Raw genomic sequence first — 18335 nt, forward strand, 5'->3', positions numbered from 1 at the left:
CACAGGGATGCAAGCTGACCTGAAGGAAAGAGCCTGAAAAGTGTGTGAATCTGGGCCAAAAGCCTCCAAAACGGGCTGAAAATAAAGAAAAGTGCGCAAATTTGGACTTCATGAAAGCAGGAATTCCTGCAAAAGCAGGAAAACTTGCATCCCTGTAAACACCAGATACTCCCTGCATTGCATATAATGATATATACACAAACCCTATGAAAGGTTATAAGCCCTTTGTTGCACTAAACAAAAAAGCACTTTTGCTCAGAGAGTCTGATTTTGAAGTCCATGTAATTTAAATACAAATTTCAATGCAGATAGCCCTTTGTATCCAAAATATTCCCAGTGTTCTCAGGATTATTTTGGCACCAAAACCATAATATCACCAAAAATACAGATAGCCCTTTGTTGCACTAAACCTACATCCTGGAATCAGGGAGATTTCTTGCAGGAATGTGAGTGAATATTCTCGCCTTAACATGTATACACATATCTTGTAAGACTTGTAAATCCAATTTCAGGATGTACTGGGTATACTTTGATCAGCTCGTAATCGGCAGGAATTAGTACGCTTTTACTACTACGCTGACTTTAGGAGTGATATAGTTGATTTGCCTGGTCTATATTTTGCATGTTAAAGAAAGTACACAAAGCTAAGCATAGGACTTCAATTAATAATTTGGGATACTTCTGGCAAGATGTCACAAGACAATTCTCCAAATAAAATATATTGATTATTAATCCGCGATGTTATAAGGCCCACCGATTACGAGCTGATCAAACTATGGTATATAAGACACATTCTGTGATGACATGACCTAAAACACCCTGAAATTCATTCAAATTCAGTTGCAAGTATTCAAGGTTAGATAAATAGTTTCTCAATGTTTGAGCTAAAAGCTGGTTTATACTCCTTTGATGATTTGTTATCAGGTATTGCGAATTTATATGTACACTGTCTTCACAGAACCGTCAGGGTATTCCAGTAATCCCATCTCAACAGGTCTTGTCTACAATAATAGAACCATCTTTGTCTTTGACCCTTATCCTGCCATTTGAGTATCTCGTCTCTTGTCTTCCATCAGTGTACACCGTCTTCACAGAACCGTCAGGGTATTCTCTTTTCTGCAGCGAACATAAACAGACAAAACAATTAATGCTTTAAGTGACAAAGGAAAACTCTGATCTACAGGCCCATCATATCAAAATATAGACCTCTTCATATATTAGTCTATCTAGTTGAAATCCATACACCTCCTATGGAAGACATGACCTTAATCTCTTGCACAGGGGGTGTAGATTTCAAATGGAGTCACCCATTCAGGTGACCCCATTTGAAATTCACACTCCTTGTGTGCATGGAAGAAAGAGATAAGAAGGAACCACAACGAACGCATTCACTTTGTCCACTCCCTTTACCGACATTTAGTTGACATTGTTATTCATGAGGATTTACTTTGATCAATACCCAGCGTTAAATAGGTGATTGGTATTGTACTCCATGTATTTGCATGTCTTCTGGAGCGTGTGAAGGATGATTTGAACTAATGACCTTCCGTGCAAGCACCCTATAGGATTTTCTTTGGTGACGTGATCATCGGTCATTGATGGCCTACATCTTTTTCTTCCATTTTGCCCAATTTTTCTGAACTTTGATGACTTTTTTCTCAGAGTTGGTAGTCTTTGTCACTGAAACGAGTTAGCTAGTTACGATTATACACATATAAACAATTAAATTAAATAGGTTTTATGTACCGGACTCAACCGAACATTGTGCATTATTTAAGAACATTTATTCTTCATCTAAAAAGTCACCAAAATCTTACCTTATTTGCTAAAGCTGAAACTCAGCAAAAAAACGGCCGATTTTGATTACCTTTTCGATGTTTTATAGGACATTTTCTACACAACACGATCAAGAAAACAGTTTGACTGTAGATCCCAAAACAAAGCTACTATACATGTTCAGAGCATCAGTGAAATTCCATAATCTTACTTCTGGGTAGCGTTTGTTTGTTCGTGGATGGGTTTGTTATAAATTTTTCCAGTAATGATTTTGCCAAGCATCGATCGCGGTAAATGGATCATACATGAAAGTAAGTACCATTGATAGCGTTTCTTTTCATGCGTCAATAGATAAGCGGATTAAAACTTGGCCGATCGAAGTCGTTGTGGTTCCTTCTCATCTCTTTCTTCCATGTTGTGTGGAAGATGAGAGGGGGGTGTATGGATTTCAATTGGAATAACCCATTCCTATCCATTCTTATCTGCTTCTCTTTGTTGCATGATAGGCCTCATAATCAGTCAGAATTAATAGGTAGATTTTCACGGGAAAATTTTCTGGACATGTGACATCCATGGGCGCAGACATATTGTGACCCCGAGCACAGCGGGTGGTCTACCAATGTATTTGAATAGGAAGAATTCCTCCTTTGATGCAAAATAAGTAACTTGTCGCAAGTTAATAATATTATGGTAAGAGTTTTCGTAGATAAATATTTTTTTCCGTAGGTAGATATTTTTGAAATTACATTTTGATGATATTGTGAAGAAATTAAGATTGCATGATATTTAATAAATTTGCAAGACACAAATTTCTATCGAAATTGCAGCCAAGAATACTATTCCAATTCAAAATTACTAAGACTTGAATAGCGAGGTCACCGCCGGGGGTCAGAGATCAGGCTCGAGGTCACACTTATATTGATACCCATTGGTCACGTGTCCAGAAAATTTTCCTGTGAAAATATACCCATTAATGTTGACTGATAATGGCATCTTGAGATTCACTTGGTGGATATAAGTTGCACATTATAAACACATGTTTGCTTAACTTAATTTGGATGATGTTTTTCCCCCATCACCTGCGATTTTCCAGTTACTTTGTGCAGGTGCCTAGAGTGTGCCCAATTGTGGACCGTTTTGACGTATCGTCTCCCCCATTGAAAGAAGTCTCTGGCAATCATAACATTATGCCTTATATGTTAGAAAAATAATTACCAAGCACGAATCACATGGTTTTATTTAAAACAAACTCATATTGACTATAAAATGAATAAAAATAGCCGTTTCTCAACAATAATATTCAAAATTCCAGCACCGAAATTTTCTAGTGCAATGACGTCATGGTTATTTGTGCTCAATTGTTGTCAGCCTTCATTGTATTACTGGGACGTCACTGCACTAGAAAATTTTGGCGTGGGAATTTTGAATATCGTGTGTTGAGAGCCGGCTATTTTTATTCGTTTTAAACATATTATCTGATAACAACAAAACCAGATAATAATCGTGAATGTTCATCTGTGTTGGTAATCTAATAAATGAAGGATTGAACTTTTACTCAACACATAAAAGTTGCCAATCTGAATCTGAATTTTCGGTTTACAACCTTCTTCGGCAGAACGATTAAATTGATTCAATTTAATGACTCTACACGTCTATGATCTTGCTCCAACGTCACAAGTCAAGAGTTGTCAAATTGATTAACAAACTGGATCATTCTTCTGAAGAAGGTTGCAGCTTTAACAACCGAAAATTTCAGGTGAGCAACTTTTATATGTTGCGAACAAAAGTTCAATCCTTCATTTTTTAATCATGAATTAACGTATCTTATGAGAAGTTCAATTCCAGCAAATTTGAAAACCATACATGATACTAAGCACGGATACAAAGTATGCAAACCAAAACCGTGGTAGTCATCAACATGAAGACAAAATCTGCTTCAGACTAAATTAAAACTTATTTTGCAAATTCTTGGCACACCTAACACATAGTCCTAGCAAATCAACTTTGCTGTACCCCCTCGAAAGTTTATTTGGTACGCAGCTGATTCACAGGGTGTAAGCTAGCACCCCACCCAATTTCGCAATTTAATCTTCAAAAACCATGCAAAATCAGCTCATTTTGGCAAACCCGAGAGTGCAATGGGAAATCAGCTCATTTAGGCAAACCTGAGAATGCGGTGGGAAATTCTCGGAACAGATACCCAATTACAAACAGAAACAGAAAATCGTAGCTGAGGCTTTCAACACACCAACCTATAGAGTTGGGCGACTATCACTTTTTCCCTAGCCGACTAGTCGGCAGCAAATAGTCACGACTACGACTATAGTCGCGACTATCTGTGGTCAGAATTGGACCAAAATTTTTGGTGTAAATTTACAATAACAAGTCAACAAGACCAATTTAATGATGATTTATGAACTTTATGATTACTTATTTGATAGTGTTACTATTGGTAAGACAATGACTGACATTTTATCACATTTTCACAGTTTATATGCACATATTTGGTTGGTTTTGGTGTGGTTATCTGGCGCTTTTAACATGATTTTGTAACATTTAAATATTGTTGCGTTTGACGACTTTTGGTTTTCAATAGTCGTAGTCACGACTACCAGTAATAGTCGCGACTAACGACTATTGGCGACTTAGTCGCCCAACTCTACCAACCTACCTTATATTGCTTGGTGTGTATTTCTCTTTGCCCATTAGGAAACTCCATAGTTTTCTCCCCATTCTTGTTGACCCTTAGTACCGTCCCATCAGCGAACACACTCTCTTCATTACCATTAGCAAACAAATATTTGATAGTCTGGTCTGGAAAGGTGATCTCCTTTGTGCCATCTGGATAGTGTTTTTCTGTTTGATTGCTGGATTACAGGTGCAATGTAAAATAAAATGAAACGGTTAAATCAGGCTTCCTCAAATAGATTTGTTGAAGTGCTACATGAAATAAAAGAAAACTGCAAAGCGCCACTCAATGGTTGCAAGAAGCAGCCATCGCGGGTGCTTTAGCACCGCTGGGAGTCAGAGTGGGGTGTCCCCTGCCTGAAGCTATCAATTGTTTGAAATTTGAGGTGCAAATGACGCCATTTGGTGCAACATTTTGTACTATTTTAGCCTGTCTTTACAAAGATGGGAATCGCTTTGTTTAATGTTGAAATGTAGAATATTGGAGATATTCCTGATGGATGAAGTTTGATCAAAGGGTTTGATTTTATTTTCATTTTTTTTTTTTTTTTTTTATTTTTTTTTTTTTATTTTAAAAAAATCTAATCGGCGCCACGCGCCACTCGGGAAGCCACGGAGTGCCACAAATGGCGCATGCGCCGCTATTTGCGGACCCCTGGGTTAAATGGTTAGGTAGACAAATACTATCTTTGTTGTTTTTACCCTCAAGAAATTTTGGTCAAAATTGGTCAAAATTAAAATTAATATTCTTTGATAGAAAAATTCCTTTTACTAGGTCTTTATTTGCTAATGGGAAAACTTGTTTGCTATACTTTGATCAGCTCGTAATAGGCGTGCCTTATAACATCGCGGAGACGCGGATTAATATCAAAATATTATATTTTGAGAAATATCTTGTGACATCTTGCCAGAAGCATCACAAATTATTAATTCAAGTCCTATACTTTGTCTACTTTCTTTAATGCACAAGATAAAGACCATACAAGTCAGCTTATAGCACTCTTAACGTGGGTCTACTTTTCGGCGTAGTGGTAAAAGCCTAACATTTCCGGCCTATTACGAGCTGATTAAACTATAGTTGATAGAATGCCACACATGGGGAAAGTGACAATTTTCCCCCTGTCTGGAGTCAGGACCTAAATGTGTCTCACAGGGATGATGGAATGCCTCATGGACCCGGGGGACCACTTACATTGTGTGATGGACACCATGCTCAGGTATGGACTCTCAAAACGCACCCTAAACGAGTATTACTCAGCGCATGCAAAACATACAATACAAACAAGTATTTTGCCATATTTTTTAACACTAAGAAAGTAAAAATGCATGTTCAGGTTCTTGTTTAATATAAGTAGTTTGATGTTTCTTAATGTTTTACCCTACGGTGTGTTCTGATAGAAACCAAACATAGCCTATTTCACCCTTTTTTATTTTGCCATTAAACTTTGGTACCCTATATATGCAAATACATGTATGTTGCTTGGAAAAGTGTACCCTTTTTCCTGATTTTTGGCATTTTTGACAGCGCCGTACTTGCCCAATGCTGAAAAACAACCCTTTTTACTTGTTTTTTGACCCGAACAGGTGTCCACCTCCCCCCCGGGCTCATGGATGGAGAAAGAGTGACCATTTTCCCACCTAAACCTAAGGCATGAAAACTGGTAAAAAAAAAACCCACTGAAATCAGCTTAAATGCTGAAACTGTTCATGTCTGAAATCTGAATGTGTCTCTCAAGGCTATTAAATGCAAGAACATTTTTAGTCTTGAATTATGTGGTTGAATGCCACATGGAAGGGACTAAAGTGACCCCTGTTACTCTCTACATCAATGAGAAACATGCTACAACAAGCGTAAGCAGACTTCTACAAGCAGCAACAGGAAAATTATCAAAGCAGAGAGATATTAAACACTTACTTTGGAAACTGAAGAATTTCCAGGCCATCTGGGTAAGTAGTGTGCGTTGTCCCTGTTTCTGAGTAGTAGTAAACCTAGAAATATAATAACAATCATGATAATTATGTATCATTACATGTTTTGAATGCAAGCAAACTATTAGGGAACAGTTTGATGATGTCCTGTAAGTCCATTTGTTTAGACCTTGACCCACAGAATCCTTTGAAACCCATGATAAACATTTCATACTCCTGTCACTGTCAGTGACAGCGCCATGAGAGGGGGAAGGGAAGGAAAGGGGCATGACATCTGTAATGCATGATTAATATTTGTGCTCCTGTCCAAATGTTAGGCACAGAACACACCATCAAACCCTTTATCATATTGGGTTAATTATTCCATTTGAAATCCATATACCCCTATGGAAGACATGACCTTAATCTGCCACAGAGGGTAAAATTTCAAATGGGCGAATCCATTTGAAATCTGCAGTTTGTGTGTGGGAGATTAAGGACAAAAGGGGGTGTATGGATTTCAAATGGTATAGACCATTATTTTACTTACCACTCTTTTATCTGACATAATCTGTTTCATGTCTCCATTAAAAAATGTCACTACAATGGCTTCCCCATCAGCACTTATTTCCTTCCTGGTTCCATTACTGAATGTGATCACTCTTGCTCCATCAGCTGCTATATGCTCAACCTGCACCAAACAAAACAAAGAAAAACATCTCAATGTTTACTACTTATTATCAAAGACAGAGATAAAAAGATTTTATTGCGTCTGACATCATCTGTCATGTCTGTCAATCAAACTCGAGCACGGTTTGTTTAAAAGTGTCGTGATGATGACTTGCTGAAGGCGGCGGTATAACCGGGCACCTTATTGTTAATTTTGCACCTTCAAACATGCAAACCATTTCAAAAGTTAGGTCTTTATAGTAGGAAATTTTCTTTCGCGAAGGCACCATGTCAACATTGCCTAGAAATATTCGCCATTTGCTGCTATTCCTTTTCTCCAATCAGCACCAGATAGATCGGTCTTCCTTTTACGCGCTATTAACCTGTGTAAACCAATCAAGGAACGTAATTGACAGTGATATCAGACGCGATAAATTCTTTTAATCTCCGTCTTTAATTATATATCTTTTCTGGTCCCACATGCTATATGTTCAACCTGCATAAAACACATAATAATTGAACACATCAATGCAGGCTTGGACAATATTCAGATGAATAAAAAAGAACTGGTTATTTTTTATCAGGTACTTGATTATCTTTTTTTAAATATAATCAATTGTTTTTCTAAGCAAATAGATTTTTTAAGCAATGTTTTCAAGTTATGTTGCATCTTTATGGTGATTATTTACTAATACTATGGCCAGAATGAGGCTCAGAAATCCTATGCGAATCCGCAAATCAATTCGCCTAAAGATTCTCGTAAAACATCAACCGGGCGAATCCATATGGATTAGCGTAATGCATTGGCAGTTTACAGAAAGACAAAAATATGCACTAAGTTTGACTCTTGGTTTGACTATTTATACTTCATTTTTTAAGCAGCTGAACCTCCAAAATGGTATTATGGTATAATTTACTTAAATCATTAATAATTTGTACAATAATACTGATTTGAGAGGGCATTTTAACAGCAAAAACAGCCATGGGTTATGTGCCGATCTTTCGTTCGCCAAAGCCGCCATCTTGGATGCGCGAATCACAGATGCTCGCAAAATTCTCTTGCGAGAATCCAAATGGATTCGCCTGCACTGGCACAGATTTCTAGGCCTGAATAAGAAGTGAAAAAGCTGTTAAACACATCTTTCTCCACTTAAAATACACAGCAATGCTTGATAGTTGGATTATATGTAACAAATAATGCTCAACCTAATACAGTACCGAGATATTCAATACATAATCGATAAAAAAATTAATTATTCAAAATCAATTGTTTTTAACAATCGCCCAAACCTACATCAATGTTATAACAATGTCAATTATATAATTATGCCTTGCTGCAGTCAAAATCAACAGGCTTCAGTACTACATGTACCAGTAGCATCATTATTAAACTCTTTCAGTTTTATTAGATAGCTGCCCTAATGCACATATCAAATGCATCCCCGGCCCCTGGGGACCCGGGGATGGCCGGGTCGTGGGCCGTGGATTTTGGGTTTAAAAGTTCAAGTCCCGGGTAAACATCTGGCCAGTCCCGGACCCACCCGGGCAAAACTCTCAGCCACTCCCCGGCCCCCCGGGGCGAATATCCGATGCAAACCGATGCAAACCCCGGGTATTCCTCTGCCCAAGTTCCGGCCCTGAGCATCGGATATAGGCCTGGATCTACATATGGTTTTAATATCGCGGGCTCAAAATTCGGTATTCAGGTATGTCTTCACTAAACATGCTAAATGGACTGCCGAGCACTGGACATGCTGGGAGGATTCAAAGCGCTTCAAATATAGGCCAACATGTGTGTTCCATGGCAGATACGCCAGTTACTCACCTTGTTGCGGAACATCTAAAAACGATAACAAAATTAGGCTACCTAGATTCTCGTCACTAGTGCAGAGCAGTGTAATTCTCAGGCCTACTGTTTCCACTTTCGGACTAACGTCTATTATGTCAAATGACCCTTTTTCGGACGAGCACACCGTCAAAGGAATTTTACGTTACATATATCAATGTCGGACCCCAGTCACCCGACTTTCCCACTTAGTCATTTCGTGTATTTTTCATGCTTTACAGTGGCAGGGGAACGGGACAAGAGGGGGATCCCTGTGTGCCATCAAGTGCTATATTTAATATGCATGCTTGTTTTAAATATATTACGAGGCATGAATGGCGGGTCGGAAATGCCGGGAATAAACCAGGAATATCGTGCCTACATGTAGGTCTATATGATTAAAACATCAAAGATATGAAAGAAACAGATCACTGCATAAACATCTGTCCACGATTTTATACGGGAGTGGCGAATGTTCGATCTTTGCATGAACATTTTAAGCACATAATATCATAGGCCTATGTATGATTTTTTTATGTCAATCTAAAATGCAACTTCAATAATTATACATGTAATGATAATTATAATATTGAAAACATCCTTTCAACGATTTGTGATTAATGATATTATTAAACTCTCCAACATGAAAATATAATATAGTTTTGAGATCTGTATATTAACACAAGACATTGAATTTAATTTTTATATCATACACCTATAATTATTTTTTTAAAGAAGAAAAATACAGCTGGAGAGTTTATAAAGAACATGTACACTACCTATAGTATCTAGTCTTCTATTAAGTATTGTGGCCATGTAGCAGTCGCTCATAGATGTCACAAAAGTACCATGGATTCTTTTATTATCACGGTCAGTTTTGTTTTTGAGTGTAGGCCTAATAATTTAAAACTTTGCTCTCGGCGGGTGGTTAAAACATTTGGCATAAATAAGCGTATAGCAGGCTCTCGTTTGCACGTGCATGTCAAGAAGCCAGTGTGGTCTGGTTAAACATGTTAACTTTAGAGCCCCGCTAAATAGCAGATACATGAACTACTATGACAAAATTTGGAAATGGATTTGTATGAATAGTAACATTAATGTAGCGACTCAGTGGATTATTAATATACATCCACGGCTCACGTACGGCCACGTGATAGGATTCCCTGACCCATACATGTGGACATAGCAAACCACGGCCCATTTTACTGGTTGGAAAACCCCGGGTAAGTTACGACATAATCCCGGCCCGGCTCGGGTCAAGTCCCGCCCACTTTCCCGGGTTTTGGCCGACGTCAAGTCTTATACCAGTCCCGGCCAACACCCGGCTCCCCCCGGGATACATTTTTAGTCAAATCCCGGGTCACATGATGGCAAGTCCCGGACCATCCCCGGGTCCCCAGGGGCTGGGGTTGCATTTGATATGTGCATAATATAAGGTATACTAATTGTGCTCCAGGAGCACATGTTATTGATGGAATCACAAATATGCATATAAAAAATAAAATAAAATAAATTTTGGATTTATATACGGGTGCATACGGTGCAAGCACACAGTCCCAGGGGCGCATCAAAATCGGGACCCTTTCTATAGACACATGCATTTTATTGGTGTGGCTGCAAAAGACAGAGATCCCCTTAGGGGCGAGTACAGTACACCATCCCCATGTTTTGCCACAGTTTGGCCCTGGTTTGGGACACTTAGTCATCCTGTGTGATATGTTTAACAGTTTGAGATGAACCAACCACTTCAAATTGAATTGAATAATTTATTTGGATTGTTTTTTATTTGAATGTTATTTCCATTGCTTGTGTATTATCTATATTATTCTCCTTCATAGTGTAGGGCTGTGCAATAATTATGAGCCCCCCTAGCCCTCCCTGAACCGTAAGTGTGAAAGTTTCGCAAGATAACTTTGACCGATATTTTGTAATTTTTTTACAAACATAATCAGATTTTTGATCCCCTCCCTCTAACAAAAGGACTTTCATTTATACTATGTCATCAAACTTTTGGTTTGTTCCTATGTTTGAACATGTTTGAATTGTTGTAACACAAACAAATATTCACACAAAAATTAATACTTTTACAGTTTAATGTTTATTACTTAACTTTCAAAGTCAAAAACAGCATTGAACTTTTTGACCTATTTGTTGAAACATTTCCATTGAATAATCAATTATAACTGTACATTTACATGGTTCACTGATTCCTTCTACATATCTACCAGACAAAGGAGCCAACTTGAAGAAAAAAATTGTTCAAAATTCCGCGATCAAATATCTGTATGATAATGAAATGGGGAAAACCCAAATGCACAGTATTTTTGTTATCCAAATAGGGTATATGCAAGTATGTACAGTCACAGCATATGTGTACATAGCTTTGTTACAAGCAAACAAAGTCCAGCAGCTGCGTTAAAATTAAAGACACAACTCATACATTTGATTGGAATTCGTCTTTGTGTATCTGATAGTCCCATCATATTTTTGATATAAATTTACACCTTGAACATGAATGTTCTACTGAACTTCTTCAGCATTACTGCAATCTGGACTGACTAGTATGATCTGTGTTCAACATTTCAACTGAAGTGCTACAGACTCTATGTGACCTGCAGTACTATTTACTAAGGTATTGATATATATATTTATTTGAATAAGGATAATGGATTTGTGATATTGAATATTATTAGATAAAGCAAAGTAGTTTGTCTCAGTTTTATTTATATTTATTTATTTATTTATTTATTTATTTATTTATTTATTTATTTTTATTTATTTATTTATTTATTTATTTATTTATTTATTTATTTATTTATTTATTTATTTATTTATTTATTTATTTATTTATTTATTTATTTATTTATTTATTTATTTATTTATTTATTTATTTATTTATTTATTTATTTATTTATTTATTTATTTTATTTTATTTTATTTTATTTTATTTTATTTTATTTTTCAAATTTCAAATTTCAATCATGCAATTCTTCCAACAAAATACTTTTAACATAATTACTGATATTTGCCCGGTGTCGTCACTTAACATTGACTATGTGTACGCATGATCGTTCCCAATTTCGCGAAAAAAGGGGTTATTTTTAAACCATGTTCGCGAACATTTTATGTTCGCGATTTTTAAAATATAGGGTTGTTTTTGACGACGGTGTACTCTAAATTAAAAAATAGGGTATATTTTTGTGAATCTTGATGATGTTGAAATCCCAAGAAATCTTACCATTTCTCGCCCAATTTACTCCCGGATTTCACTTTTGTGAAACTTTTTTGCCCTAATATCCGGCCTAAATATTCAGCAACACGCTTCGACTTCGGTTTTATTCGTTTAACGGTTTGTTTACACGACACGTCACTGGGGAGTGGTGACTTACCCAGTTTGGCCGCTGATTCCATGGGACTTTTTCATCGGCTTTTATACGCGCCCGGCCTCCGGAGCCTTGACAAACTGGGTACCCACAAACCGGCCACAAACCAAACTCTTGAAATGGCACCTGATCATAAAGGAATTGTTCCTTCTGAACCTTCTGAAGTTGAAGTCAACAGGGCGAAAACCGCAAATCGCTAACTATTTGGTGACCGGCAAGCTAGAGGTTTTTCTTGAAAATATCTAAAGATGGGGCTGATATAGTGGTTTGAGTTAGGGAATTTGTGGCAAATGCCAGAGTTCGTAATTTTTGTCAGTCAGTTTATGTATTGGTCACATTCAAGCTTTATTTTGCCAAAAAAAAAAAAAAAAAACTTCGAAGAAAGATTACATTGTTGATTACTGTATCATAAAAAACACATGATGCATCCTATTGGATGTATTTGTATATATTTTTGTGTTATTTTCCTCATTTATAAGGACAACAGAGTTCTCCTCAGAAAAGACAATGAATCAGAACAAGTTTTTTTGTGTGTGTTCTTGAAATGTTAAAAAAGGGGTACTTTTGTAAAAGTGTACTTGAAATGCAAAAAATAGGGGTATTTTTTAAGGCTAATTTGTACCTGTTTTCGTGTAAAATAGGGGTAAAAATGACGAAAATGTTCTTGAAACCGCGCAAAATAGGGGGTATTTTTGACTTAGGGAGCGATCATGCGTTACGCCTTTGAATGTTAAGTGACGACACCGGGGATATTTGTGTATGGGGAAAAAATTAAAATTAAATTTCTTAAAGGCAATACATAATGAACACATGCATCAGTTCTGAGACAAACTATTTTGTTTTTGCCTATAAGATGTCAGCAGTTTAAATTTTGAAACTCGACTTGATCTAATATTGCAAGTTGCATCACATAAATGCAGATTTAGTGAAATATTATATATAGACCACTTGACATCATTGTTTATCAACAAAGTCTTTTAGGCTAATGAAAGTTGATGTTAAGTTTTATTATTATTGGTCTGCATTTCTTTATTACCTATATGTGACGTAGTATGTCAAGAGGAAACACTTAAGGTTACAGACATGAATGGAGAAATAGCAAAAAAAAATTTGAGATGCTAATCATGTTAAAATTGCCGTCTGAAAGTTTTGTACTGAAATTTCATCACAACTTATTTTTACATTTTTAGATGTAAACTTTGATCACTTTCCCACAAAATATTGATATCTCATTTTTGACTTTTAGTTTTAAGATGCTCTGATTTTGAATTCCATAACTTAGCTTAGGAAAATCCAATTTAAACAAAAAAAGCAGGCACATTTTACTCAAAAGTTTTGCAAGGCATATCTGTTAGGAGTATCTCCATTTATTTGTAATCCAGAATTAGATTTAACTTCAGCTTATCCAATAAAAATACAGACCCAAAGGGTACCGTTCCAATAATCAAACGTGGCTTAACATTTCAAGAGAAAACTTCTCAAGAGAAGTTTACATACATTTATTGAGTGAATCCTTTAATATAAATTCCTTAGAAAAGTGCATATACAATAATCCTACTTTCCTGAAGCCGAAACATTCAGGAAAGTAATCTGATATTTGACATATTTCGTTCAACTTCTCATGCACTATTTCTCAATTTATTAGTAACACATTATTACTATTTGTAAACACTTATGCAATTACCTATGGTGATCAAATTATTTTCATATAATTGGATTCAAGATTAAATTTGTGACCCTGTCCCTTTTTTACCGCCACCATTTTTGACCTAGATAGTCTTTACTTTCCCCGTAAATACAGAGCTCTCTTCCCGAGCCCATTCCCATCTACACACAGTGTGCCTGCTCACCCGTAAGGTACGGGGCCCTCCCGGGAATTTCCCAAGCCAATTCCTAAATTACTCACCAGGAAGATACGGGGCCACTCAGGGGGTATGCTTAAAAAGTGCCTCCTTTTGACATATTGTTAAAGACAGAACATGTCTAAACAGGGATTAATACTTCTAGATCATATTTAGGCATTTTGCAATAGATTGAGAAAAGAATTGAATTTGGGTTTTTTTAAATGAAAGGAAATGTGCAATTTTTGTATTCACCAGATACATGATGAGGTTAACCTTAAATATCCATTATTGACTACATCATCTACCCCTACAACTAAGAACTGCTAAAATGATAAACATTTTGAGAGTTGATTATTTCCATCCCAATTGTCAGATAATTGACTCTTTAATTAATGAAAATAATTCAATGAAAGTTTTGATCAAAATGAAAAGGTGATGCGGGCAGGTGACAGGAAACTTGGAAACAACTTTGATTAGCCTTATCTTGTATGTGGCACTGAAATGCAACAGTTCACTTCCACTTGTTATTCTGCACCACAATTCTACATTTCTTATATTATCTATCTTCCATTACAGTTACAGCATACTGAAGGATATTGTGGCACCTTACCAAGAACAATGGCCTTTGATTATGGATTCACTAAAGCAAGCAAGGCATTTCAAACATTATCACAGAATTTGACTCAAAATGTAGCAGAAGTAAGCCAAAATGTTGCAGAAGTTGCCGACAGTATAAACCACACTCTTCTAGCTTTTGCAGATGATGTCAGCCAAAATGTTGCCGAGGTTACAGATGCAGTAACCAACACATCCCAAAGAACAAACATAGTGATGAGGAAACTATCACAATGCCTTGACCTTGTGAAAATGTTGATATGTTTCGTTATTATTTTGATATGTTTAGCTATTTATTCATTTTGTATTAGCTTATTACGGTATGACCATGTAAATGTATGGGAATTGTATGTTGTAGCATGCCTACGAATTGCATCCATCATTATGGCACTTGTATTTTCAGTTGCACTCATCAATCAATTTCTACCAGCAGACGCAAGACTGAAAAAAATCATGCCTCAATTTTGTACGACAGTTTATGCTACTCTTCACAATCACGTTCATACTGGTATTAATTTTCTAAACAGGTATCAATTTGGACTATTTCTAGTCTTGATAGTAATTGGTTGGAAACTTTGGCAACTGAAAACTATTATCCTTCAATTTCTAATGACAATTTATCCTAATCATGAAAATATCAGCATGAAGATGTTGATTTATTTAGGTACCTACTCATTTTGTACATACATACTACACAATGACTTGGTTGACTTGTGGGTTTGGATGGTCTCAGTATTTTTCCGTACAATGTCAATTGTTGCAATATCAGCATCTGTAGTTGCATATTGCTATGAATATCAATTGGAAATTGATTCTGCGCTGAAAAATATTATCCGCAAATTCCTTTCAACAATTTATCCCATTCTGAAACATATTATTTATCTATTACTTCTGACAATTTATCATGGTCAAAAAATGCTTACCAATCTACTGCTTCCAGCAGTTTATCATACTCTGAAATATATTATCTGTCACTTTGTTGAAGTAATTTCTCCAACTCAAAATAACACTTAAAGTGGTAATTTGCTCTCATTAAACATGAGAGAAATATTATTTTGTTATTGAAGGCACATATACTACGCATATCCTATAAATGTATACAATCTTTGGGCATGATATTTGTCTATCTATTCAAATTATGCCAGGAACATATACCGTAAAACCTCGTCTACAAGCATACATAGTGTTTCTGATGAAAGCCAAATTAATACGATACATGTGTAAATATGTCAATACTATAGATTGGTCTTACAATAATACTTGTTTCTATATGTTTGGATCTGTAATTTATTTGCTTAAACTCCATAATGGCACCTGGATTACATTAGTTTTCATCAAAAGCACTCCATATGCTTGTAGACGAGGTTTTACGGTATGTACAGTAAGAATTTCAAATGATTGAACACATCGTGACAAATGCCTCCTTTCCCGCCACTCAAACATGACAACTCGCCCATAAGGAGCTAACCAGATGCGCATTGGATGCAGCCGACGCATGCAATTATGCACATATCTAAAATGGCAAACTGTGTTCCTTCAATTGAGATTCTATATATTACATATATTTATTGTTCACAATTTTAAAGGTGTACTATCATTGCGGTATATACATGTAGAGTCAATACAATATCGATATTTAATTTACTTGAGGACTACCTGAATACGAGTAATCAACTAGGAAAATCTCTTATTTCGATGGAGCGTTAACAAAGATTACACAATCAGAAAGTATAGTGTGTAAGCACATCACTTACTTCGACAAAGATTAATATTGTGTATTTCAACTAAGCCAGGTACGTTCTTTGAATTAAGCGATTGCTTGTTTCGATTAAGCAATTTAGTAAGGTGTACACACACTTCATCAAAATAAGGAAAAATATTAGCAAATTTTGCTTGATAAACTCTACACCTTTGTTTCATAACCACTAAGGTATAGGACATTTTTTGTTTCAGCTATAGCCCCCTCTCCAGAAGTATTTAATTATATGTGTACATGCTCAAGTAGCATTTGATGCAAATTTTGTTACACAATTTGATTTGGTTCTTTTTTACAAGCATTTAAGTGCTGAATGGGTAAAATGAGGCTATAGCGCCCTTTCCAGCCTTCTCTAATAATCTCCATAGACTTTGCATGTAAAATGAAAAAGTCCATCAAAAAAAGAACGGCATCAACAATCAAATTTGCAAAAAATGCTGATTGAGCAAGTATGTATGTGATGCTTTAGTTTTTGAGAGGGGCTATACAAAATATTTGTATACAAAAAATATTCATTTTATATCACTGGTATGAATGGTCTTTTCAAAAATAAAATGTCCATCTAAAACATCAGGTGCTTATTGCAACCTGTTCATATGCCAAGCATCATTCAAATTCTTTAGATGTATTATATCCACTTGCATCTGAGATGAGGCTAACTGAAATTTATAAATTTATCATGCATCAATAACTGATGAAGCTTCTTTATGTTTCGCACACTTGGGTACCTGACTCAAAAATGCATACTGTATTTAACTGTCAGATGGCCAGGGCTGGATTTACCTTCTTTGGGGCCCTGGGCCAGGCCAAAACTTGGAGGCCCCCATACTCACTGTGGGGTAATTTTGAAGCCCATAGGGAGAGATACAAAGTGTGCAGAGTGAGCCTTTCAGTGTGGGGTCCAAGGACTAGGTTAAGGGCCCAGTGTGGTGGGGGTCCAGGGGGCAAAGCCCCAAGAAGCTATTGGCATTTACAGATGAGTCTGATGTTGATCACAATCAAAATTCAAATTTCTTTTTGTCACTACTGACCCATGTAGTACTAGATAGCAAAACTGAAATGGAACAAATGCAATGTAGGAAGTTTAAAATATCATCTCTGATGAGTAACCCAGACATCACACAAATAATGTGTATGGCATATTGTACTTCCAGGGTTGTAACACAGCATTAAAGGTGTATCCTAGTTGTGTTGAATATATTGTCAGTTTTACTTGTGATCGTAAGGTTAAATACCACTAATAGGCCTGGGCGATAGATTGAAATACGACGAGTTACTATTTGTTTTCATGGCATTGGAAAAGACTGCATTAAAATCGCTGAAATTGATCAAGTTATATAGCCAAAAAGTACTTTTTAGAGTTTGATGCTTCAAAATGGTACATTTTCTCTCATTATATGACATTTTTGTTGTAATAGTACCTAAATTCATACGCACAGCTTCGGTTTTTAGTAAATATTCGCCCTATCATATTGTAACTTTCAGTTTCGAGGGCGAACTGTCATTTTAAGGTGTTTACAGTTCAGTGCGTTAAAACAAGACAAGTCTCAGGTCAACCTATGTTGAATTTTTGATCATTTGGCATCTAAATCATATAGTTTCACCTGATATTAGTGGCATTGAACTGTGAGAGTTCTGAATATGAGAAAATTCCACCCGAAATTAGGCATTTTTCCATTGAAACCCGTGTAATACATAATTAGTGGTATTTAACCCTAAAGTGACAGTTATGTAACTTGGGGATGAAAAGTTTAGGCCCTCAAACTCATTGAAAAAATATAATGTAAGATTGCTTTGCTTTCACTTTAATTATATTCTTATACAACCTAAACCAATTTTGCATGATTTGCTGTGTTTAATATAATACGTAT

General features: G+C 36.1%; 1 protein-coding gene across 1 annotated transcript in view; it reads right to left on the reverse strand.

Annotated features, from left to right (window-relative positions):
• Nucleotides 1-946: 946 nt before the first annotated feature.
• Nucleotides 947-18335, reverse strand: part of LOC140163841 (centrosomal P4.1-associated protein-like) — a 50015-nt gene continuing 32626 nt past the window's right edge. The window contains exons 21-24 of the mRNA XM_072187156.1: nucleotides 6923-7063; nucleotides 6380-6453; nucleotides 4448-4643; nucleotides 947-1116 (exon numbers count right to left, since the gene is read on the reverse strand). Coding sequence (XP_072043257.1) covers nucleotides 988-1116; nucleotides 4448-4643; nucleotides 6380-6453; nucleotides 6923-7063 — 540 coding nt within the window. The 3' untranslated portion in view covers nucleotides 947-987. The remainder of the gene's footprint in view (nucleotides 1117-4447; nucleotides 4644-6379; nucleotides 6454-6922; nucleotides 7064-18335) is intronic.

Source organism: Amphiura filiformis, chromosome 11 (genome assembly GCF_039555335.1).
Source record: "Amphiura filiformis chromosome 11, Afil_fr2py, whole genome shotgun sequence".
Taxonomy (NCBI): domain Eukaryota; kingdom Metazoa; phylum Echinodermata; class Ophiuroidea; order Amphilepidida; family Amphiuridae; genus Amphiura; species Amphiura filiformis.